At 43.0% G+C, this 22,867-nt stretch overlaps 1 protein-coding gene across 1 annotated transcript in view; it reads left to right on the top strand.

Moving 5' to 3' along the window:
• The first annotated feature begins 556 nt into the window (after positions 1-556).
• Positions 557-22,867, top strand: part of MYO16 (myosin XVI) — a 395,654-nt gene continuing 373,343 nt past the window's right edge. The window contains exon 1 of the mRNA XM_052650218.1: positions 557-782. Coding sequence (XP_052506178.1) covers positions 557-782 — 226 coding nt within the window. The remainder of the gene's footprint in view (positions 783-22,867) is intronic.

Consider the following 22,867-nt stretch of genomic DNA (forward strand, 5'->3'; position numbering starts at 1 on the left):
CTCAATGGACCTATGTTTGGGTAAACTCCAGGAGTTGGTGATGGACAGGGAGGCCTGCTGCGCTACAGTCCATGGGGTCACAAAGAGTCGGACATGACTGAATGACTGAACTGAACTGAACTGATATCTCATTATGTCATCTATTTTACTAGTATGGAGTCTTTTTTTTAGCTTTGATTCTTTTTTTCGTCATTAATTTTTTGCATCAGTTTTTATTTTTGTTTATTTTTGACCATGACCCACAGCATGTGCAATCTTAGTTCCAGGGATCAGCCCATGCCCATGCAGTAGAAGCACAGAGTCCTAACCACTGGACCACCAGGGACGTCCCTCTTGCAGTCTTGAGTAAGACACCCACTTGCTTTGCTTTTCCAGGAGTCTCTAAAAGGGTCTGTATTAGCTGTTGAACACACAGAGGACTGGATGGGTTTCCAACTTGAATGATGGGTGATGCTTGCATTGCTGCTGTCTTGGCTGGAGCGAAAGGTCTACTGACTTTTGCACTGTGTTTCTTTCAGGTTGCTTTCAGCTATGTAACGTTTTCCGATCCCATGAAATGGAAATTGACCAGTGCTTGCTGGAGTCCCTCCCCCTGGGCCAACGGCAGCGGCTGGTGAAACGCATGCGCTGTGAGCAAGTCAAAGCGTACTATGAGCGAGAGAAAGCTTTTCAGAAGCAGGAGGGGCTCCTGAAGAAGCTGAAGCATGGGAAGAAGCAGAAGGTTCACTTTAATCTTGCGGACATGATCCAGGATGCCATTATCCACCATGATGACAAAGAAGGTAAGGACAAGACAATCGTTTTCTGAGGTGGCATTTTGTATTGTTTGTTTGTTGTTTTTTGGTGGAGAAGCGCAAGATAGAATTGCTTTTAAATATGAGAGGTTTTCTTTTAACTATATGAAATATTCAAGGGAAAAAGTAGCTTTCTTTAGTGAACATAGATAAAGGTCCCAGGTCTCTTGGTAAAGAGGAAAAAAGGCAAAATTTTTGTAAAATTGTTTTATATATATATATATATATATATATTTAAAATTACCTACCTGAAAATCAAGTGATTTCCTTGCGAATTGTTCAAGTTGTTAATGAAGTTTTTTCCCAATGAAATTGTTCCTGTTGCTAATGAGATTGTGTTACAAAATTTAGTATTATCTTATCAGTTCAGTTCAGTTCAGTTCAGTTGCTCAGTCGTGTCCGACTCTTTGTGAGCCCATGAATCGCAGCATGCCAGGCCTCCCTGTCCATCACCAACTCCTGGAGTTCACTCAAACGCACGTCCATAAAGTCGCTGATGCCATCCAGTCATCTCATCCTCTGTCGTCCCCTTCTCCTCCTGCCCCCAATCCCTCCCAGCATCAGAGTCTTTTTCAAAGAGTCAACTCTTCGCATGAGGTGGCCAAAGTACTGGAGCTTCAGCTTCAGCATCATTCCTTCTAAAGAAATCCCAGGGCTGATCTCCTTCAGAATGGACTGGTTGGATCTCCTTGCAGCCCAAGGGACTCTCAAGAGTCTTCTCTAACACCACAGTTCAAAAGCATCAATTCTTTGGCACTCAGCTTTCTTCACAGTCCAACTCTCACATCCATGCATGACCACTGGAAAAACCATAGCCTTGACTAGACGGACCCTTTGTTGGCAAAGTAATGTCTCTGCTTTTGAATATGCTATCTAGGTTGGTCATAACTTTCCTTCCAAGGAGTAAGCGTCTTTTAATTTCATGACTGCAGTCACCATCTGCAGTGATTTTGGAGCCCCCCAAAATAAAGTCTGACACTGTTTCCACTGTTTCCCCATCTATTTCCCATGAAGTGATGGGACCAGATGCCATGATCTTTGTTTTCTGAATGTTAAGCTTTAAGCCAACTTTTTCACTCTTCTCTTTCACTTTCATCAAGAGGCTTTATAGTTCCTCTTCACTTTCTGCCATAAGGGTGGTGTCATCTACATATCTGAGGTTATTGATATTTCTCCTGGCAATCTTGATTCCAGCTTGTGTTTCTTCCAGTCCGGCATTTCTCATGATGTATTCTGCTACTGCTGCTGCTAAGTCACTTCAGTCGTGTCCGACTCTGTGTGACCTTATAGACGGCAGCCCACCAGGCTCCCCCGTCCCTGGGATTCTCCAGGCAAGAACACTGGAGTGGGTTGCCATTTCCTTCTCCAATGCATGAAAGTGAAAAGTGAAAGGGAAGTCACTCAGTCGTATCTGACTCTTAGCGACCCCATGTACTGCAGCCTACCAGGCTCCTCTGTCTATAGGATTTTCCAGGCAAGCGTACTGGAGTGGGGTGCCATTGCATATAAGTTAAATAAGCAGGGTGACAATATACAGCCTTGATGTACTCCTTTTCCTATTTGGAACCAGTCTGTTGTTCCATGTCCAGTTCTAACTGTTGCTTCCTTACCTCCATATAGGTTTCTCAAGAGGCAGGTCAGGCGGTCTGGTATTCCCATCTCTTTCAGAATTGTCCATAGTTTATTGTGATCCACACAGTGAAAGGCTTTGGCATAGTCAATAAAGCAGAAATAGATGTTTTTCTGGAACTCTCTTGCTTTTTCGATGATCCACTGGATGTTGGCAATTTGATCTCTGGTTCCTCTGCCTTTTCTAGCTGGATAGACACAGTAGTGAAGTCACTTACCTCCAATACTCGCAGGATAGAATAATCGATTGGCTTATCCTTTAAAGTTGGTTGACTTTTAGTATCACATCTTGTTAAGAATACACACTTAAAATTTTGGTTGCCCTTACAATACTATACCGTTTCTCAGTTTTTGTGTATTCTTTTAGATGATGTTTTTGTTTGATTTGCAGTCTTACTTTCCAGAGTTCCAGTATGAGAGAGAGTCTCCAACTTTAGGTTTAAATGTAGAAAGCTTCAAAGAATCAAATATAAGTTAGTTTATCTTGATTGTCTCTAAAACTACTGGCTGAATTAATCTGAAGCAAGCATACAAACAGTACAGACCTATGACCCATTAATTACACTTCAAAATAAAAATCCCTGGAAAACAAGTTTTCTGTTTTCTTTTTTGTGGGTGGAGGCGGTAGGGGGCAGGGGGAGTGTAACTCATTTAGCCGAAGAACTGGCCCTTGAGCTACTTATAATTCTAACCTGTCTAGTCTGGAGAAATTAGTAACATTCTTGGCTCCAAAGCTTTCAAAGAGGAACTGTGGATCTTAGAAGACTGACGGTTCATTCTATACAATAATTGCAGTAATAAGAAGACTACAGCCGTTCTTTTTATGGTTTTGTGTGGGCTTGATCGTCAAACTAGAAGTTATGAGATTTTTTTTTTTTGGTCATATAGAATGAGTGACAAAGAATCTCCTAGCTGGGAAGGACCTAAGAAACGGCCTAGTCTAATCTCTTATTTTACACATGAAGGAGCTGAGAGTCAGTCAAGGCGTCAAATCTTACAGAAGGCTGTCCCAGACCATTTCACCTCCCATTTTATTATTCTCTGCTCATGTGAAGCTCCTGTTTGAATGGCCGTCTCCTCTGTGAAGCTGTATGTACATCAAGGGACAAGGGCTTATCTTTCAGTTTCAGCATACCCACCTGTCCCTCCCAGTACCTTCCATGGGTGTGAAGGGAAAGAGTGAGTGATTTTTCCAAGTTTACCCAGCAGGTGTTGGCAGAGAATTCCTAAATTTGAATGCAGGTGGATTTAAGCCCTATGTTGATTTAAAAGTAAAGAAACAACAAGAAAATATTTACAAAATTATAAAGCCTTCTATGTAAAATTATTTAATTGCTAAGGCATATCTCTCGCAACCCCATGAACTGTAGACTTCCAAGCTCCTCTGTCCATGGGATTTTGTTGGCAAGAATACTGGACTGGGTTGCCATTTCCTTTTCAAGGATATCTTCCTGACCCAGGGATCAAACTTAACATCTCTTCTTTGGTAGTTGAGTTCTATACCACTGAGCTACCAGGGAAGCCCTCTGTGTAAAATAGTTACAGGAAAAAATTAATACCTAAGTTACTGATGCTGGGAGGGATTGGGGGCAGGAGGAGAAGGGGACGACCGAGGATGAGATGGCTGGATGGCATCATGGACTCGATGGACATGAGTCTGACTGAACTCTGGGAGATGGTGATGGACAGGGAGGCCTGGCGTGCTGCGATTCATTGGGTCGCAAAGAGTCAGACACGACTGAGCGACTGAACTGAACTGAACTGAAGTTACTGTTAATAAGAAATTAAGCATTGTAAAATAATAAACCCAGAGAACAAGAGGAAACTCTAATATGTTATGTTAGGTACTATAATTTGTGAAAACATGGGAACCATAAAATCTGAATTAATATTTTTAATGAGTTGCTATAAGCATGGAACTGTGCTGTCACTTGGGTAATCAAAGAGCAGGGAGAGAGATGAATCCTATCTTCAGAAAAACTCCAGTCTAAGTAGAAAAAGAGAAAAAAATCAGTAAAATAGAAAACAGTGACTAAAAATGAAGTCTGATGGAGGTGGCAGAGTGGGCAACGTTTTCTGGTGGCTGTGATTTTTTGAGTGACTCTGATTTTGATGGTTGATTAAAGTTTAGATACTTGAAGGAAGGAAAAGAATAAATCATTCCCCTTGAGCAGCAATGCAGGTGAGCAGCTGCAGAGAGTCGAGAGTCCCACACACAGAGGTCTGTCTGAAAGGATTAGTCCATGCCAAGTCGCGTCAGTCGAGTCCAACTCTTTGTGACCCCATGAACTGTAACCCGCCAGGCGCCGCTGTCCATGGGGATTCTCCAGGCAGGAATACTGGAGTGGGCTGCCATGCCCTTCTCCAGGAGATCCTCCCCACCCAGGGATTGAACCTGCGTCTTCTGCAGCTCCCGCTTTGGTAGGTGGGTTCTTTGCCTCTAGCACCGCCTGGGAAGCCCCGTGTGGTGTGCAGATGGTGGTAAAGGCTGAGGAGTCCACTGTTGCCTCCTGAAGGCATATGAGGGAAGGGGCATGTCAGGTGAGTGCAGAGACGGGGAGCATCCCAGCTTGATAAAGGAGCCAGGGTGGTGGGAGCAGATGAACAAGTGGGGAGACAGGAGAGGAGCCAGACCCCTTGGGGAAGCAGAGGGTCGTGGCATGGCCTCTGGCTGTCGTTTCCCATGCCTGCTCAAGCCTTTGGAGAATCTGAGCCGAAGAGAGACCTGCTGTCCCTTGTGAGTTATCAGAACTGGCTTGGCTGCCGCATTTTGAACTCATGGAAGGATTTCCAGGGTAAAAGCGGGGAAATTGGTTGGGAGGCTCTATTGATAAACTCAGCGAGAGATGATGGGGACTTGGACCAAAATGGAACAAGGATGTGGTGAGAAGTAGTCAATTTGGGGATACATTTTTAGAATAGAGCTGACAGGAAATGCTGATGAACCGGTGACGGGGAATATAATAATTTTCCATTGCTGCCATAACAAGTTGTTGCAAATTTAGCAGCTGAAAATAATCTCAGTAATTATCACAGGGTTCCATAGGACAGATGTCTGGTGTGGGTCCCAGTGGGCTGACATCAAGGTTATCATCAGGACTGCTCCCTTCTGGGAGTTTCTATCGGGTAGTCTGTCTGCAGAACCTTTTCAGTTTCTGGAAGCCATCTGCATCCATGAAATCTTAGCCTCCTCCTCCATTGTCAGAATCAGCAGCGGTAGGTTGAACCTGTCTCTCAAGCTTTGAATTCCTCTTGTTTCTTTTCTGTCCTTGCTCACATCTCTCTGACCAGATGTTTTGCCCTCCTCTTCTTCTTTTAGGGGCCCTGTGATTGCACTGGGCTCATCTGTATAATAGAATTCAGAGAAATGGCCCTATTTTAAGGGCAGCTCATTAGCACTCTTAATTCTCTGTCCCCAGATCATATAACATATTCACATGCATAACATCAGAAGGTGCAATTCATGGAAGCAAAATCCTACCTGCCATGGGGACTGAGAAGCTCAAGGATGACCTCAAGTTTGTTCTGCCCTGAACAATCAGAAAAATGAAATGCTATTAACTGAGTTAGGGGTGCCTCTAGGAAGTCACAATAAGAGGGGCTGTTGCACCAGCTGGAGATGTCAACTGGAAATAGATGAACGTACAGGTGGTATTGAAAGCCCAGTGATATTATAGTATCACTTAGGGAATGAGTTTAGATAAAATTATAGGGGTACAAGGACTGGGTCTCAAGGAATTCCAGTATGAAGAGTTGAGTGAAGTGAGGTAAAACCCCCAGAAGAAAGGAGAAAAATGAGGTGAGGGTGCCTTTCTTAGAGTTAAATAATGAGAAATTTTCAAGGAGGGACGAGTAATCAACTATTCCCAATTCTTCTGCTCAGTCCAGTGGGATAAAGGTTGGGTCTTGACCATCAGGCTTAGGAATATGGAGATGATTGGTTTGGCAAATTGTAAGAAGCAGAAATCTTAAAGGTATGAGATCTAACAGAGTGGGAAAACAGAAATGGCCCCAGAGAATATAGAGAGCTCTTTAGAGATTTTTTTTTGATCAATTGAAGTATAGTTGATTTATAATGTTGTGTTAGTTTCAGATGTACTTCAAAGGGTGCATATATGGGCTATATAAGTACATAATTCTCTCTATGTGTAATATATTCTTTTCCTGGTTTATTATAAGATATTGAATACAGTTCCCTATGCTATCAGTTCAGTTCAGTTCAGTCACTCAGTCGTGTCCAACTCTTTGTGACCCCATGGACGGTAGCACTCCAGGCCTCCCTGTCCATCACCAACTCCCAGAGCTTGCTCAAGGTCATGTCCATCGAGTCGGTGATGCCATCCAACCATCTCATCCTCTGTCGTCTCCTCTTCCTACCTTCAATCTTTCCCAGCATCAGGGTCTTTTCCAGTGAGTCAGTTTGTCACGTCAGGTGGCCAAAGTACTGGAGCTTCAGCTTCAGCATCAGTCCTTCCAGTGAATATTCAGGACTGATTTCCTTTAGAATGGACTGGTTGGATCTCCTTGCAGTCCAGTGGACTCTCAAGAGTCTTCTCCAACACCACAGTTCAAAAACATCAGTTCTTCGGTGCTCAGCCTTCTTTATGTTCCAACTCTCATATTCACATGTGACTACTGGGAAAACCATAGCTTTGACTAGATGGACCTATATTTATTTATTATAAAAAGTTATTTAGTTATTAGTTTTGGCAAGCTGGGGCTACTCCCTAGTTTCGGTTTGTGAGCTTCTCACTGCAGTGGCTTCTCTTGTTGCAGAGTGTGGGCTCTCGAGCACAGGCTCAGTAGTTTTGGCAGGACGGGCTTATTGCACCCTGGCACGTGGGAGACCTCGGTTCAGTTCCTGGATCGGGAAGATCTGCTGAGAAGGAATAGGCTACCCACTCCTGTTTTCCCGTGCTTCCCTTGTGGCTCAGCTGGTAAACAATCTGCCTGCAATGTGGGAGACCTGGGTTCGATGCCTGGGTAGGGAAGATCTCCTGGAGAAGGGAAAGGCTACCCACTCCAGTATTCTGGCCTGGAGAATTCCATGGACTGTGTAGTCCATGGGGTCGCAAAGAGTTGGACACGACTGAGCGACTTTCCCTTCACTATGTGGGATCTTCCCAGACCTGGGATCAAACCCGTGTCTCTTGCATTGGCAGGTGGATTCTTTACCTCTGAGCCACCAGGGAAGCCCCTACCCTGTTTATTCTTTAGGGGTGAAACAGCACAATCAGTTTCTGAAGATTGTTAGAGACAAATGTCCTCAAATACAACTTATATAAGTTTCCTTCTCCCAGGAAAGCATTTCTGTTGCTAATGCAAGCAGAGATGATGTTCATTAACTAAGGTCAATATTGCCATCAAATGATGAAGAAATAGTTGAATGGCTTCAGATTCAGCCAGAGTTTTAATTTGTAGTCAATGATAAACATTTTTAGTGCAGTATTGAAATATAAAAGAAAAATTTCTGTGCACAGAGGTTGTCTTAGCTCTGACTTCCATAACAAAATACTCGAGACCTGGTGGCTTCAGCAATAGACATTACTTTCTCATGGTTCTGGAGGCTGGAAAGTGTAAGACTGAGATGCTGGCTGATCCGGTTCTTGTTAAGGCTCTCTTTCTGGCTCACAGATGGCTGCCTTCTTACTGTGTACTCCCATGACGGAGAGAGAGAAAGAGACTCCTGTGTCTTTTCTTAAAAGGGTACTTATAAGGTAATAAGGTACTTATAAGGTAATCCCATCACAAGGACTCTATCCTCCTGGCCTCACCCAAACCTAACTACCCCCCCAGAGGCTCACAGATCCTAATTTCACACTGAGGGTATCCGATAGATGAACTTTTGTTGTCCCTATGTTACGTTTCACTCTTTGCAACCCCATGGACTGCAGCACACCAGGGTCCCCTGTCCTTCACTGTCTTCCAGAGTCTGCTCAAATTCATGTCCATCGAGTTGGTGATGCCATCCAATCATCTCATCCTCTGCTGCCCCCTTCTCCTTTTGCCTTCAGTCTTCCCCAGCATCAGGGTCTTTTCCAGTGAGTCAACTTTTTGGATCAGGTGGCCAAAGTATTGGAGGTTCAGCTTCAATGTCAGTCCTTCCAATGGATATTCAGGGTTGATTTCCTTTAGGATGGACTGGTTGGATCTCCTTGCAGTCCATGGGACTCTCAAGAGTCTTCTCCAACACCACAGTCCAAAAGCATCAATTCTTCAGCGCTTAACCTTCTTTATGTTCCAACTCTCACATCCGTACATGACTACTGGAAAAACCACAGCTTTGACTATATGGACCTTCCTTGGCAAAGTGATGTCTCTTCCCTTTTAATACACTGCCTAGGTTTGTCACAGTTTTCATATAGTCACGGTAGTCATACTTTTATTTATTTTTAAGCTACCCACATACTTTAATGTATACATTTATACAATTGAGACACCAAAAAATGTTGCCATCAGAAAACAACATTCCATTTGAATTATTTTAAAAACTTTGCAGAGCGTGTATTTGCTTAAATTATTTTGTCACTTAGTCTCAAGTTCTTTCATTGGCCTACTGAGTGGGTGTGTGCTAAGCTGCTTCAGTTGTGTTCAACTCTTTGTGACCCCATGGACTGTAGCCCGCCAGGCTCCTCTGTCCATGGGATTCTCCAGGCAAGAACACTGGAGTGGGTTGCCATGCCCTCCTCCAGGGGATCTTCCCGACCCAGGGATCAAACCTGGGTCTCTTATGTCTGCTTGCACTGGGACGCGGGTTCCTAGCACTACCACCACCTGGGAAGCCCCGAGGCTTGCTGAGTATAAGGGATCAAACATACTTTGTCAAAGGACAACATGTGATATGTGCTGAGGTTTATGGTGTCTCATTAACAAGAAATTCACGGATTTCTGTTTAACTTTCTAAATGTTGCCTCTTTGTAAGTATAAATTTAGTGTCTTCAACACTTTATTGTTCTCTTCAGGGAGATAGTGATTTTTTTAGTGTGTAATCTGTCATTTTAATGTATTCCATCAATTTAAAATGTGCTCAATAATTCTTTTCCATCTAGAAAGCAAATTTTTTTCTAAATTGTTTTAGGGGTTTTAATTTAACTCTCTTTGAGTTATACCAAGTTAGAGAGAGAAAGAGAGAGAGAAATTTTCTCTATATGAACAAAATATTTAAATGGGAATGCAATTCCTCTGTTAGAATTGCTACCCCTAGATACCAGTTTTTAATTAGTCCACAATATGCTTTGACTAAAAGTAATGTGAACGTCAGTGGACTGACTTCATTATGCGTTTGCTGTTTAGCATTCTACAGATGTTTTCAGCAGGGTTTGTTCCCTATATAATTTTAGTCACTTAGTCTTTCAACAACCATATTCAGTAGGTACAAGAGTGTTCTCTCCTTTGTGTGTGTGAGGACATTGAACCTTAGAAGAATTCATGGTTTTTTTTCCACAACGCTACACTGTCTTAAGTTAGTTTCTTTAAAAAAAAAAAATCACTTGAGTTTGGAGACACATGGACATCTGAGAAACCATTACGAGAATCAAGGCCATAAATATCTATCACCTCCAGAAGTTTCCTCCCGCACTCCCTTAATACTGTTAATTAGATTTTCTTCTTTTGTGGTGAGAGCACTATAGTAGCGCCCCTCAGACTTATCTCTGATGGTGAAATGAGCTGAACCAGCCACTCCATTGACTTCCTCCTCTGGCCGTTTGAGTTTTTCTCCTGGGTAGGTGAATGGTCAGTCCCCTGTTAAGGGAACGGCCACAGGGGTGGACGGATATGCTCTCGTGTGTCCCCTCCTCTTCCGTGACCAGCTCCCCTCCCTTTTTCCCTTCTTTTTACAGTTTAAAACGATTTATTCATTAGTTTGCATATAAAGTATCCACTGAGAGCCTGCTTTATTCCCGATATACCCAGAGTGCTTGAAAGCACAGTTATAGACCTGCAATGTCAAGCTTCATTTCTATCTCCACTCCATATAACTGAAAGTTCTACGTCATCACTTAGGAAAAAGGAAGCTATGAAATTATAGGCACACGAGACCCTGTTTCCTTCTCCTGCCTCTCCAGCCCCTGGTCCTTGGTTTCCTGGAAGGCTGTGGCCTAAAGTCATGAGCCAAAGCTTTGAGCTGAACTCTTCTCGTCCCACCCATCTTCCCTGGAAGGTTCCCCTCTCCCCACTGCATCTACCTTCACCCGCTCTGATGATTCCCAAATCATATTTAGTTCTTTCTTCTCAGCTCCAGATGCCACCATTCTGATGACCTCACACTTCTGACTTCTGTTCAAAATTGAGTACTCGTCCCCATATTTTTCCCAATCCCAGACTCCTGTTTTCTGTTTCAGTTAATGTCACCCCCCTTCCCCACCTTCTGGTCCAGATATCTGGAGGTCACATTGATTTAGGCACACATTTGTGAAGTGCTAATGGTTGTACCTCCCCTGAATAGTTTATGGGTAATGTCAGACGACTGCATATTATCCAGAGCCTTCTAAGAATGTGCTAGAATGCAGTGAATGCTTAGTAACTATTGGATCATCTCCTAAGAGGTTCTGCTTAGAATTTCACAAGTAGATCATTGGGGACCAAGTGTGAAGCCTTGGGTCAAAGAATGCATTTTGTAGATTCTTTATGTGTTTCATAGAGGAAAAAATGAAATGAGACTGCAGTTAGTAAAGCTCCTAGCCCTTTCCCTACATTTACTGGATTGGCTCAGAATTTAAAATTCTGAAGTAGTTGGCTACATCATAAATTAATTTAAATTTTAAAAATTTGTATAAAATTTATATTCAGTTATTTTTTTAGTATCTAGAGTATAAATGGAGGAGCCAATTAAGATTTTTCACTCTTACCATCTAATGATACAATCTTTTAAAAATATTGTTATTTATTTTAAAATTTTTTACTGGAATATAATTGCCTTAAAATATTGTGTTAGTTTCTGCTGTGAAACGAATCAGCTGCATGTTTACATATATGCTCTCCCTCTTGAACCTCCCTCCCATCCTCACCATCCCACCCACCTAGGTCATCATTATGAACATGATCCCTGTGCTCTGGTGGCGTTTCCCCAGTGGAGACTGTGGATTTTTACCAAATGCAGCCTTGTTCTCTCTCTCCAACCTCCCTGTCACCAGCTGCACAAATAGGCAGTTGGAAAATGATGGTTCACGGACAAATTTAAGCTAATACGTACAGAAATGATACCAAGACTCTACCAACATGAGAACAGTGATCGAATCTAATAAGTTAGTACCCAGTCCTTGTTCCCTACTTGCATTTGTTCTCAACATAATTGTGATGCGTGTTAAGTACTCCAAAAGGACACATATGCCTAGAACTTAAAATTAGGAGGATTTACTTGCCATGGGCTTTCCTGGTGGCTCAGATGGTGAAGAGTCTGCCTGCAGTGTAGGAGACCCAGGTTTGATCTCTGGGTCATAGAAGATCCCCTGGAGTAGGAGATGGCAACTCACTCCAGTGTTCTTGACTGAAAAGTTCCATGAACACAGGAGCCTGGCAGGCTATTGTCCATGGGGATGTAAAGAGTTGGACATGACCGAATGACTGAGCATACACACGCATTTCAAAACAGGCTATAAAATCATAAATAGCCTCAAATTAAGTGCATGTAAATTCTGTGGGATTCTGTATGAATTGAATGAGTGCCTTAGTAGTTCACCAATACCAAATGCATATTCCTGAGAAGTATTAATTATTTTAAATGCCTGCCATGTAATCACAGCTTTACTGGGTACTGAGAGTAATTGAAAAAAAAAAAAAAAACTAGAGAAAAAATTGTGCTTCATAAGCAGTTATAATCTAGGTGGAAAGATACACTGTTCTTTAAAAAAGAAATTAGAAGTTCTATCTTCTTAAAAGCAATTTCACTGGGCATTTGTTGGGCTGAGGTGAGGAATAGATGAATCAGAAACTCTGCTCTTTGGGAAAATTTTAGAGTTCAGTAGGAAGAGAGAAACGGACTTTTTGGTTGGGAAAAACAGCTTGAAGGCAGAGAAAAACAGTTTTCATATAGGAGAGTGTCATGGCAGAAGTTAGCACCAAGAGTTTTAACTCTGCATTTAGAGTGATGGGTTTAATCTTAACCCCAAAACTTAGGAGCCGTTGTGTCTCAGGTCAGGGACAGGCCACGTTCCTATTCTCACCTTCCTCTTCTGTAAATTAGGTTAAGAGGCAGAGATGACCATCTCTCATAAGTGCTTGTAAGGATTAGTTAAATAATGCATACAAAGAACTTATAGCTGTTATGTATTCAGTTCAGTTCAGTTGCTCAGTCATGTCCGACTCTGCGACCCCATGAATCCAGCACGCCAGGCGTCCCTGTCCATCACCATCTCCTGGAGTTCACTCAGATTCATGACCATCGAGTCCATGATGCCATCCAGCCATCTCCTCCTCTGTCGTCCCCTTCTTCTGCCCCCAATCCCTCCCAGCATCAAAGTCTTTTCCAATGAGTCAACTCTTCACATGAGATGGCCAAAGTACTGGAGCTTCAGCTTTAGCATCATTCCTTCCAAAGAATCCCAGGGCTGATCTCCTTTAGAATGGACTGGTTGGATCTCCTTGCAGTCCAAGGGACCCTCAAGAGTCTTCTCCAACACCACAGTTCAAAAGCATCAATTCTTTGGCACTCAGCCTTCTTCATAGTCCAACTCTCACATCCATACATGACCACAGGAAAAACCATAGCCTTGACTAGACGGACCTTAGTCAGCAAAGTAATGTCTCTGCTTTTGAATATGCTATCTAGGTTGGTCAGAACTTTTCTTCCAAGGAGTAAGCATCTTTTAATTTCACAGCTGCAGTCACCATCTGCAGTGATTTTAGAGCCCCAAAAAATAAAGTCTGACACTGTTTCCACTGTTTCCCCATCTATTTCCCATGAAATGATGGGACAAGATGCCATGATCTTCGTTTTCTGAATGTTGAGCTTTAAGCCAACTTTTTCGCTCTCCTCTTTCACTTTCATCAAGAGGCTTTTTAGCTCCTCTTCACTTTCTGCCATAAGGGTGGTGTCATCTGAATATCTGAGGTTATTGATATTTCTCCCGGCAATCTTGATTCCAGCTTGTGTTTCTTCCAGCCCAGCATTTCTCATGATGTACTCTGTGCAGAAGTTAAATAAGCAGGGTGACAATATACAGCCTTGATGTATTCCTTTTCCTATTTGGAACCAGTCTGTTGTTCCATGTCCAGTTCTAACTGTTGCTTCCTGACCTGCTTACAGATTTCTCAAGAGGCAGGTTAGGTGGTCTGGTATTCCCATCTCTTTCAGAATTTTCCACAGTTTCTTGTGATCCACACAGTCAAAGGCTTTGGCATAGTCAATAAAGCAGAACTAGATGTTTTTCTGGAACTCTCTTGTTTTTTCCATGATCCAGCGGATGTTGGCAATTTGATCTCTGGTTCCTCTGCCTTTTTTAAAACCAGCTTGAACATCAGGGAGTTCACGGTTCACGTATTGCTGAAGCCTGGCTTGGAGAATTTTGAGCATTACTTTACTAGCATGTGAGATGAGTGCAATTGTGTGGTAGTTTGAGCATTCTTTGGCATTGCCTTTCTTTGGGACTGGAATGAAAACTGACCTTTTCCAGTCCTGTGGCCACTGCTGAGTTTTCCGAATTTGCTGGCATATTGAGTGTAGCACTTTCACAGCATCATCTTTCAGGATTTGAAACAACTCAACTGGAATTCCATCACCTCCACTAGCTTTCTTCGTAGTGATGCTTTCTAAGGCCCACTTGACTTCACATTCCAAGATGTCTGGCTCTAGATTAGTGATCACATCATCATGATTATCTGGGTCATGAAGATCTTTTTTGTACAGTTCTTCTGTGTATTCTTGCCACCTCTTCTTAATATCTTCTGCTTCTGTTAGGTCCATACCATTTCTGTCCTTTATTGAGCCCATCTTTGCATGAAATGTTCCCTTGGTATCTCTAATTTTCTCGAAGAGATCTCTAGTCTTTCCCAATCTGTTGTTTTCCTCTATTTCTTTGCATTGATCACTGAAGAAGGCTTTCTTATCTCTTCTTGCTATTCTTTGGAACTCTGCATTCAAATGCTTATATCTTTCTTTTTCTCCTTTGCTTTTCACCTCTCTTCTCTTCACAGCTATTTGTAAGGCCTCCCCAGACAGCCATTTTGCTTTTTTGCATTTCTTTTCCATGGGGATGGTCTTGATCCCTGTCTCCTGTACAGTGTCACGAACCTCATTCCATAGTTCATCAGGCTCTCTATCTATCAGATCTAGTCCTGTAAATCTATTTCTCACCTCCACTGTATAATCATAAAGGATTTGATTTAGGTCATACCTGAATGGTCTAGCTGTTTTCCCTACTTTCTTCAATTTGAGTATGAATTTGGCAATCAAGATCTGAGCCACAGTCAGCTCCTGGTCTTGTTTTTGTTGACAGTATAGAGCTTCTCCATCTTTGGCTGCAAAGAATATAATCAATCTGATTTCGGTGTTGACCATCTGGTGATGTCCATGAATAGTCTTCTCTTGTGTTGTTGGAAGAGGTGTTTGCTATGACCAGTGCATTTGCTTGGCAAAACTCTATTAGTCTTTGCCCTGCTTCATTCCGCATTCGAGGGCCAAATTTTCCTGTTACTCCAGGTGTTTCTTGACTTCCTACTTTTGCATTCTAGTCCCCTATAATGAAAAGGACATCTTTTTTGGGTGTTAGTTCTAAAAGGTCTTGTAGGTCTTCATAAAACCGTTCAACTTCAGTTTCTTGGATAACTGTGATATTGAATGGTTTGCCTTGGAAACGAACAGAGATCATTCTGTCATTTTTGAGATTGCATCCAAGTACTGAATTTCAGACTCTTTTGTTGACCATGATGGCTACTCCATTTCTTCTGAGGGATTCCTGCCCGCAGTAGTAGATATAATGGTCATCTGAGTTAAATTCACCCATTCCAGTCCATTTTAGTTCGCTGATTCCTAGAATGTTGACATTCACCCTTGCCATCTCTTGTTTGACCACTTCCAATTTTCCTTGATTCATGGACCTGACATTCCAGGTTCCTATACAATACTGCTCTTTACAGCATCAGACCTTGCTTCTATCACCAGTCACATCCACAACTGGCTATTGTTTTTGCTTTGGCTCCATCCCTTCATTCTTTTTGGAGTTATTTCTCCACTGATCTCCAGTAGCATATTGGGCACCTACTGACCTGGGGAGTTCCTCTTTCAGTATCCTATCATTTTACCTTTTCATTTTGTTCATGGGGTTCTCAAGGCAAGAATACTGAAGTGGTTTGCCATTCCCTTCTCCAGTGGACCACATTCTGTCAGACCTCTCCACCATGACCCGCCTTTGGGTTGCCCCACAGGCATGGCTTGGTTTCATTGAATTAGACAGGGCTGTGGTCCTAGTGTGATTAGATTGACTAGTTTTCTGTGAGTATGGTTTCAGTGTGTCTGCCCTCTGATGCCCTCTTGCAACACCTACCATCTTACTTGGGTTTCTCTTACCTTGGGCGTGGGGTATCTCTTCACGGCTGCTCCAGCAAAGCGCACCTGCTGCTCCTTACCTTAGACAAGGGGTATCTCCTTACTGCCGCCGTTCCTGACCTTCAACGTGGGATAGCTCCTCTAGGCCCTCCTGTGCCTTGTCAGCCACCGCTCCTTGCTTTACTCCTCCCGGCTGCCGGCCCTGGCCTCGGGTGTGGGTGGCTCCTCCCAGCTGCCGCCCCAGCCTCAGGCTTGGGGTGGCTCCTCAAGGTCATCGCCCCTGGCCTCGGGCGCGAGGTGGCTTCTCCCGGCCGTCCCTGACCTTGGACGTGGGGTGTCTCTTCCCAGCTGCCACTGGCCTCGGAGGCGGAGTAGCTCCTCCCGGCTGCTACCCTGACCTCGGACTGGGGGTGTCTCCTCCCGGCCGCTGCTGACCTCGGACGCCGGGTAGCTCTTCTCGGCCACCTCCCCTGACCTCGGACGCAGGGTGGCTCCTCCCAGCTGTTCCTGCACCGTCACAACCTGGCACTCTGGGCCGCTGTCCCTGACTTTGGACGTGGGGTAGCTCTCGGCCGGGCTTAGTGCTGTTATTATGACTTGAAAGGGGACTAAGTGATGTCGCTGTTGAAATAGGTGGAGCACTCCAACCTCAGGACCTTTGAGCATCTCAGAATTAAACAGAAAAAGGCATTTCTTTTGTAGGGAGGAGTCAGCAGGGCTGGCAGAACTTTTGTGAGGTAAAGGCTTTAGATGCTTGTGAACCTTTACATTTCCAGCGTGTATGTTGTCACCCCTTTCGTCTCCATGGACAAGGACTCAAAGCTTTTGCTGGCTATCTGAAGGAATGGCAATACGGCAGCAAGAGCACCAACAGGGCAGCATGGGCATAAAGCTGGAAACTAACCATTTAAGTATGCCTGCGTGCGTGCCCAGTCGCTTCAGTCATGTCCGAGTCTGGACTGTAGCCCACCAGGCTCTTCTGTTCATGGGATTCTCCAGGCAAGAACACTGGAGTGGGTTGCCATGCCCACCTCCAATTAGGTATCATAGCTTTCTTTTTTTTTTAATATCATTTCCTACATGAATATAAGAAAAAGTGTGAAAGAGAAATATTGGATTAAAAAGTACATTAAAAAATTAACCCAATAGTTTTCATATTTTAGGGGAGAGAAAGACTGGTAGTGAATTCTGGTATATGCAAGAAAATATTATCTTACATTTTTACAGTGTCGCTCATCTGTGTCAATGTCTTATTCTATATGAAGTTGCTTCCTAGACTCGATATCTTTTGACTAATGTGAATGTCTCATGAGAATTAGTGGCAGAATCTAACATCTGCAATTTCTCAGTCTGCATACTCTCAAGTTTTAATTAAATTGAGACTGAAAAAGAAAATAAATATTCTAGTTCACTGAATTAATACAATGGCTAAGGTCTTCAGTCCATCACATTTTAGATAGCATTGCTGCCACTGGTATAAACCTAGAGTTCTCTGAGTCGTGCTTAGAATAGGCTATGGAGAAAGAAAAAAAAAAAAAAACAAACCTGGTAGTTTTCATAGAAAAAAGGCTCAGTCTGTCAGAGGCCCAGATTGCTGCTGAGGGTACAAGAGCAGCAGCGAGACAGTCTGTAGATCACGTTTGCCTTCAACAGTATGACTGTTGTACACTCCAAAGCAAGGTGTTTTACACGGAGAATGTATATTTGCCATTTATAAGAGCAGAGAAGTCATTTAGTGCATGTAGGAATGGACAGAATGTATTATCAGAGGTTTTACTGAGAATTGTTAACATGCACAGTTGCTAAGCATTAGAAGCTTAAGAATGCTGCTTTATAAAGCAGCACATTGCAGACCCACTCGGGAGGCCACTCCCTCTGGCCTTCTCAAGGTCATCATTCACCCAGGCTCTCCTTCATTGTTCACAGCACAAGATCGTTTGCATGGAAAAAAATACGTTGTAATATTTCCCAAAGTGATAAGAAAAGAAAACTAAACTAAACCATACCCCTTTCATTTCATTGGTTTCTTTTTTTACCACAATTCCTCAGAATTTGTCCATATTTTTCTTCCTTTTCGTTGTACTTATCACTATGCAACAAATCCGTTGCTTGTTTGTCTGTCTTCTCCCTGTGGAATGGAGAACTACACGAGCAAATGTTTTCTATGGATATTCATGTTTTCTCATAAGAGATTTCTAAAACCATGCAGGTTCTTTTTGTTTCCCTTTTTGTACATCTGGAGTGCAGTTGGGCATCTCAGAGCCTTTCTCCCTGTAGCTCAGTTACTCTTCACAGTGCTTCATAATTTCCTTTTTCTGAGGCTACTTTTCATTTCTCTATTCTGTGGGCCGTCGACAACGCTGCCCCAAGAGCGGTCCCGCGAGGGCAGCATCGCCCACACCTGGGAGCCTGTTAGACATGCAGGTCGACTGGCCTTGTCCCAGACCCGCTGAATCTGAAGCTCTGGAGTGGGACAGGAAGCTGTGTTCCAAGAGACCTTCTGGGGATTCTGCTGTGCTTCCCAATGGGGCGTGTCTGTCACACTTACTCTTGGGATTCACTGAAATTCTCTGTACAAGGGACAAAGAAGGTACACATTTCACCGTCTGTGGGGCCACGACAGGCAGGTAATAGTCCTGTCTCAGGCCCCAGCCGTCCCTGTGAAGAGCATGATGCACCTGATCCAGTAGAGATGCTGCCAGGCCTTGGGTATAAGGCTGGCTTCCCCTTCCTCTTAGTTTCTTTGTTACTTATTCTTATCTTCATCTCAAAACGTCTGTATTCTATTTGTCTTTCAAGACTTGAATTAAGTAATCTCTGATTTCTGAAACAACAGTAATACTATTTCTCCTTGTCAATCCCCAAAGAAAGTCTCCTTTGCATTTGGTTCATGGATCTGGATTCACTTACTTACATCTGCTTCTAATGTCGTTCTTGATACAACTGCCTGTTCTTGATATAATTCCCTATTCTGTGCAACTCACGACAAAGCTATGTCTTCAGTCACTTTCTGTCCCAAGTTGCAGCTGCTGGTTCAGAGTAGGAAGCCCTCTCTTTTCCTTCCTCACTGCAGCAGCTCCAGAGAATAGAGTAGAGTGCCTCAGCCTGATTTAGCAATGTCTGGAAATACAGAAAAAAATAAAAAAGGAAAAACCCACACGTTACAATCCATGACCAAACTCTCACGGGGGGCATCTACAGGCAAAAATCTGTGTCTGATAAATGAGCCACTTCACCTGGAATTGGCATGTGATATAAGAAGCTGTAAGTCCACCTCATTCCAGCTGTGTAATTCTAGAAGCCATTTCTGAAGACCCTGGGGTGACATAGATTTGACAATTGCCTCTATTTCCTTCTCAATTGGAACTGATTCTATAGGAAAACAAGATTGCCTTCTGGCTCTAATAAAATGAGGATCATAAACGCAATTTTATGTCCAAGTTGAATTTTAGGAAGATAAAGCTTGATGTTAAGCCTGAGAATTCAGGCCCTTGGCATTCATCCTCTGAATTTCCTTTCCAACTAGGACAACTGGTAGGAGCAACATGCTTTCTGCTTTTAAAAACTCTTGAGGATTTGAAATGAGTTGCCTTCTTCAACATTGCAGAAAGGGTGTATGAACTGGATGACAATATGGTGCCACTTGAGGAATTTTACCTTTTAATTTTTTAACCAACTTGTGGGATTGTCTTCAGGAGGAAACGTGTTGTGTATCTGTCTATGTGGGCTGCCATAACAACGTGCTGCAGAATGAAAGCTTTAAACATCAGAAATTAATCTTATTGCAGTTTGGGGCACATTTGCTTTCTGGCAAGAGCTCTCTTCCTGGCCTATAGATGGGCGACTTCTGTACCATTACATCACTCTCCCTTGACACCCGCAGAGAAGATGAGCTCTCTTGTGTCTCTTGATATGAGGACACCGATCCTCTTAGACCAGGGCTCCACTCGTGTGGCCTCATGTAACTTTACCTCCTCAAGGGTGTCCTCCCAGGTGGTGAAGTGGTAAAGAACCTGCGTGCCATCAATGCCAGGGACATAAGAAATGCAGGTTCAATCCTTGGGTGAGGAAGATCCCCTGGAGGAAGGCATGGAAACCTCCTCCGGTATTCTTGCCTGGGAAATCCCACGGACAGAGGAGCCTGGCGGCCTACAGTCCATGGGGTCACAGGGTCAGACACGACTGAGGCGCCTGAACACGCAAACCTGTATTCCAGCTACGGTTCCAGCGTGTATTAGTACTTCAGCACACCGATCTGGGGAGAACACAGCTCTGTTCACAAAGGTGTGTTTTGTTTGATTCTCGTTTCTTTTTAAATATTAGTTTGTTAGTCTTTTGGTTGGAAGGTGATTGCCTTCCAGTGTGGTGTTGGTTTCTTGCCACTGCATCTATGTGTGTGTACACGTCCATCGCCTCCCTCTTGGCCTCTTTGCCCTCTCTTGTGCAGAGCTCTAGGCTGGGCGCCCGTGTTCCGCAGCAGTTCCGCTTGTTGTCTGTTTTACACACGTTAGTGTATACATGTCAGTGCTGCTTTCTCGATTCTTCCCACCTTCTCCTTCCCTCGAATGCTTGTTTCAAGGCTGCGTTTGTTCTTGGCCCTCTGGAAGGTGGACATCAAGATGAAATTAGATGTGTAGGCGATGTGGTGGGAGGGGGGAACACCAGCAAGGAGACAAGGGAAGGACGCAGAGGCACCTGGAGGAGCCTTCAGAACGAGATGCGGTGTGAGCCAGCTGTGTTAGTGAGCTGAGGCTGCCTTGGCTTTCAAACACAGGCTGGCGGCTGAAGGACAGGCAGATGTTTCCTCATATTTCTGAAGCCTTGAAATCAAGCATCAAGGTGTCAGCACCATGCAAGTCAACTCAACATCTTTGAGTTTCAAGTTTCTTACCTGTTAAATGGAGTTGATACTAGTTTGCAAGTATGTAAAGATTGGACATTAGGTAGATACTTATTAAATGGTAGCTTTCTTATTGTTCAGAATGAGAATTGTCACTTTATTTGTTATAACTCATAATTATCACTAGGAAGATATGATTAAAATAGTGCCCTAAACTGTGACAATTTTAAAACTTTAGGTTACAAGCTTTAAGAACATAGATTGTTGACTTGACATTTGACGTCTAACTAAACTTTATTTTCATAGTTTAAACGGTTTTCAAAACTGCTAATCATGTCGCAACTGGTGATTTAATTTTGAGATTTTATGTGATACCACAATTTTTAAGAACCTTCAAAAATACATTAAAGATAATTGGAAATTTAGCTATTGCAATGTGCATGTGTTTGTCTTTAAATGTCACAGTCAGACTTTTTTAAATCACACTTGCTAATGAAGTTAATTTTAACTGACCGCCAAATTTTATCAAGGGGCTATATTACAGGAATTAAAATGAATCATTTTACTCAAATCTCTCACAAAGACCTTTTAGTGACTAATAGACATTTTTGATTATCCCTCCCATGACTATCTTTGGTAAGAATTCAATACACTTTCATTGTCAAACTGTATCTTTGTTAAACCAGACAAATAACCTATATCCTTGCTTATTCTCTTTTCATTAACAATCATTTCTGATAAAGTGTATGAATACGCAAGTACAAAAAAAAATCTCTGAAATATGAAGGGTAAAAACATAATAGTAGCTAGAGGGGGAGGCAGGTGGGGGTGATGGGAGGGATAAATCGGGAGATTGGAATTGACACGTACATACTACTCTATATAAAAGAGATAACCTGTAAGGACCTACTCTATAGCACAAGGAACTCTTTTCAGCACTCTGTAATGACCTAAATGGGAAGGGAATATAAAGAAAGAGTGGGTATCGGCACATGTTTAACTGACTCACTTTACTGTACAATAGAAGCAAACAAAGCATTGTAAATTATCTTACTCCAATAATAGTTTTTAATGTTAAAAGAAAAACCACGATAGTGATACAGAATGGAAGTGGAAGAGCCCCTGCAATACCAAACTGGACTTGGAGACACCCTGCAGCCCACTCAGCTTCATTTCTAACAGAAAAGCACCAATTAACTGAGGAACAGTGAGATTAACAGGATACAGAAACCGTCTTCTAAATAAAGTTCTGTAACAACTTTCGCTGGGGACTGAGAATGTCACAGAATATAATGAATTATGCATGTGCCTGAGTGATTTTGCCATTCTGTCCATCAGCCAGCTCTCAGCTCATCTTCCACTGTTTTTCTCCCAAAATTGTTTCAGATCTCCATTTTCCAGCTTAGTAAGTCCAGTGCCTTCCACGAGGCACCCTCCAATCCTGTTCATGTAAAGGTCAGGTTTAGTGGCTTAGAACATGGATACCGTACAAAGCAGAACAAAAACGCTCTTGTAGGGGTATCTTTGAGCGCTTCTGACCCCGGCATAGGTTTGCGAGCTGGAGTGCACCAACTGTTTCTTAGATTTCTTTCTTGGCTTTTCCCGCGTTTCTTTCTTCTGCTCTTTTGCACAACAGTGGTTAAAATTGAAATTCCCGCTGTTTTATTTGACAATTTATTTGCATCTTTCTTCCCCTACTTCCAAATTCACCTCCTCCTCGAGAACTGGACGGGCTGGCTGTAGATGTCAGACTCATTGTTTAGCCCAAGTCCATTCATTTTCGTGAGTCTCTATCTGATGGAGAAACACGCTTGCAGAATATATAACAACCCGATTGACTCTTCCCATTAATTTCTTTGTTTTCACTCATAACTTAATGAACATCAGTGACAAGCTGAAATACTCTCAGAACCACCACCATCATTTTTATGTTTGGGCGATACTTATTATGGATTGAGTTGGCCAGGCCAGCATTAATTCTGACCATGCCTGCAAAACTGGAGACCCAGGTTTGATTCTTGGGTCAGGAAGATCCCCTGGAGACGGGACTGGCTACTCACTCCAGTACTCTTGACTGGAGAATTCCATGGGGTCGCAAAGAGTCGGACTGGACTGAGCTAC

Source organism: Budorcas taxicolor, chromosome 12 (assembly GCF_023091745.1).
Source record: "Budorcas taxicolor isolate Tak-1 chromosome 12, Takin1.1, whole genome shotgun sequence".
Lineage (NCBI taxonomy): Eukaryota > Metazoa > Chordata > Mammalia > Artiodactyla > Bovidae > Budorcas > Budorcas taxicolor.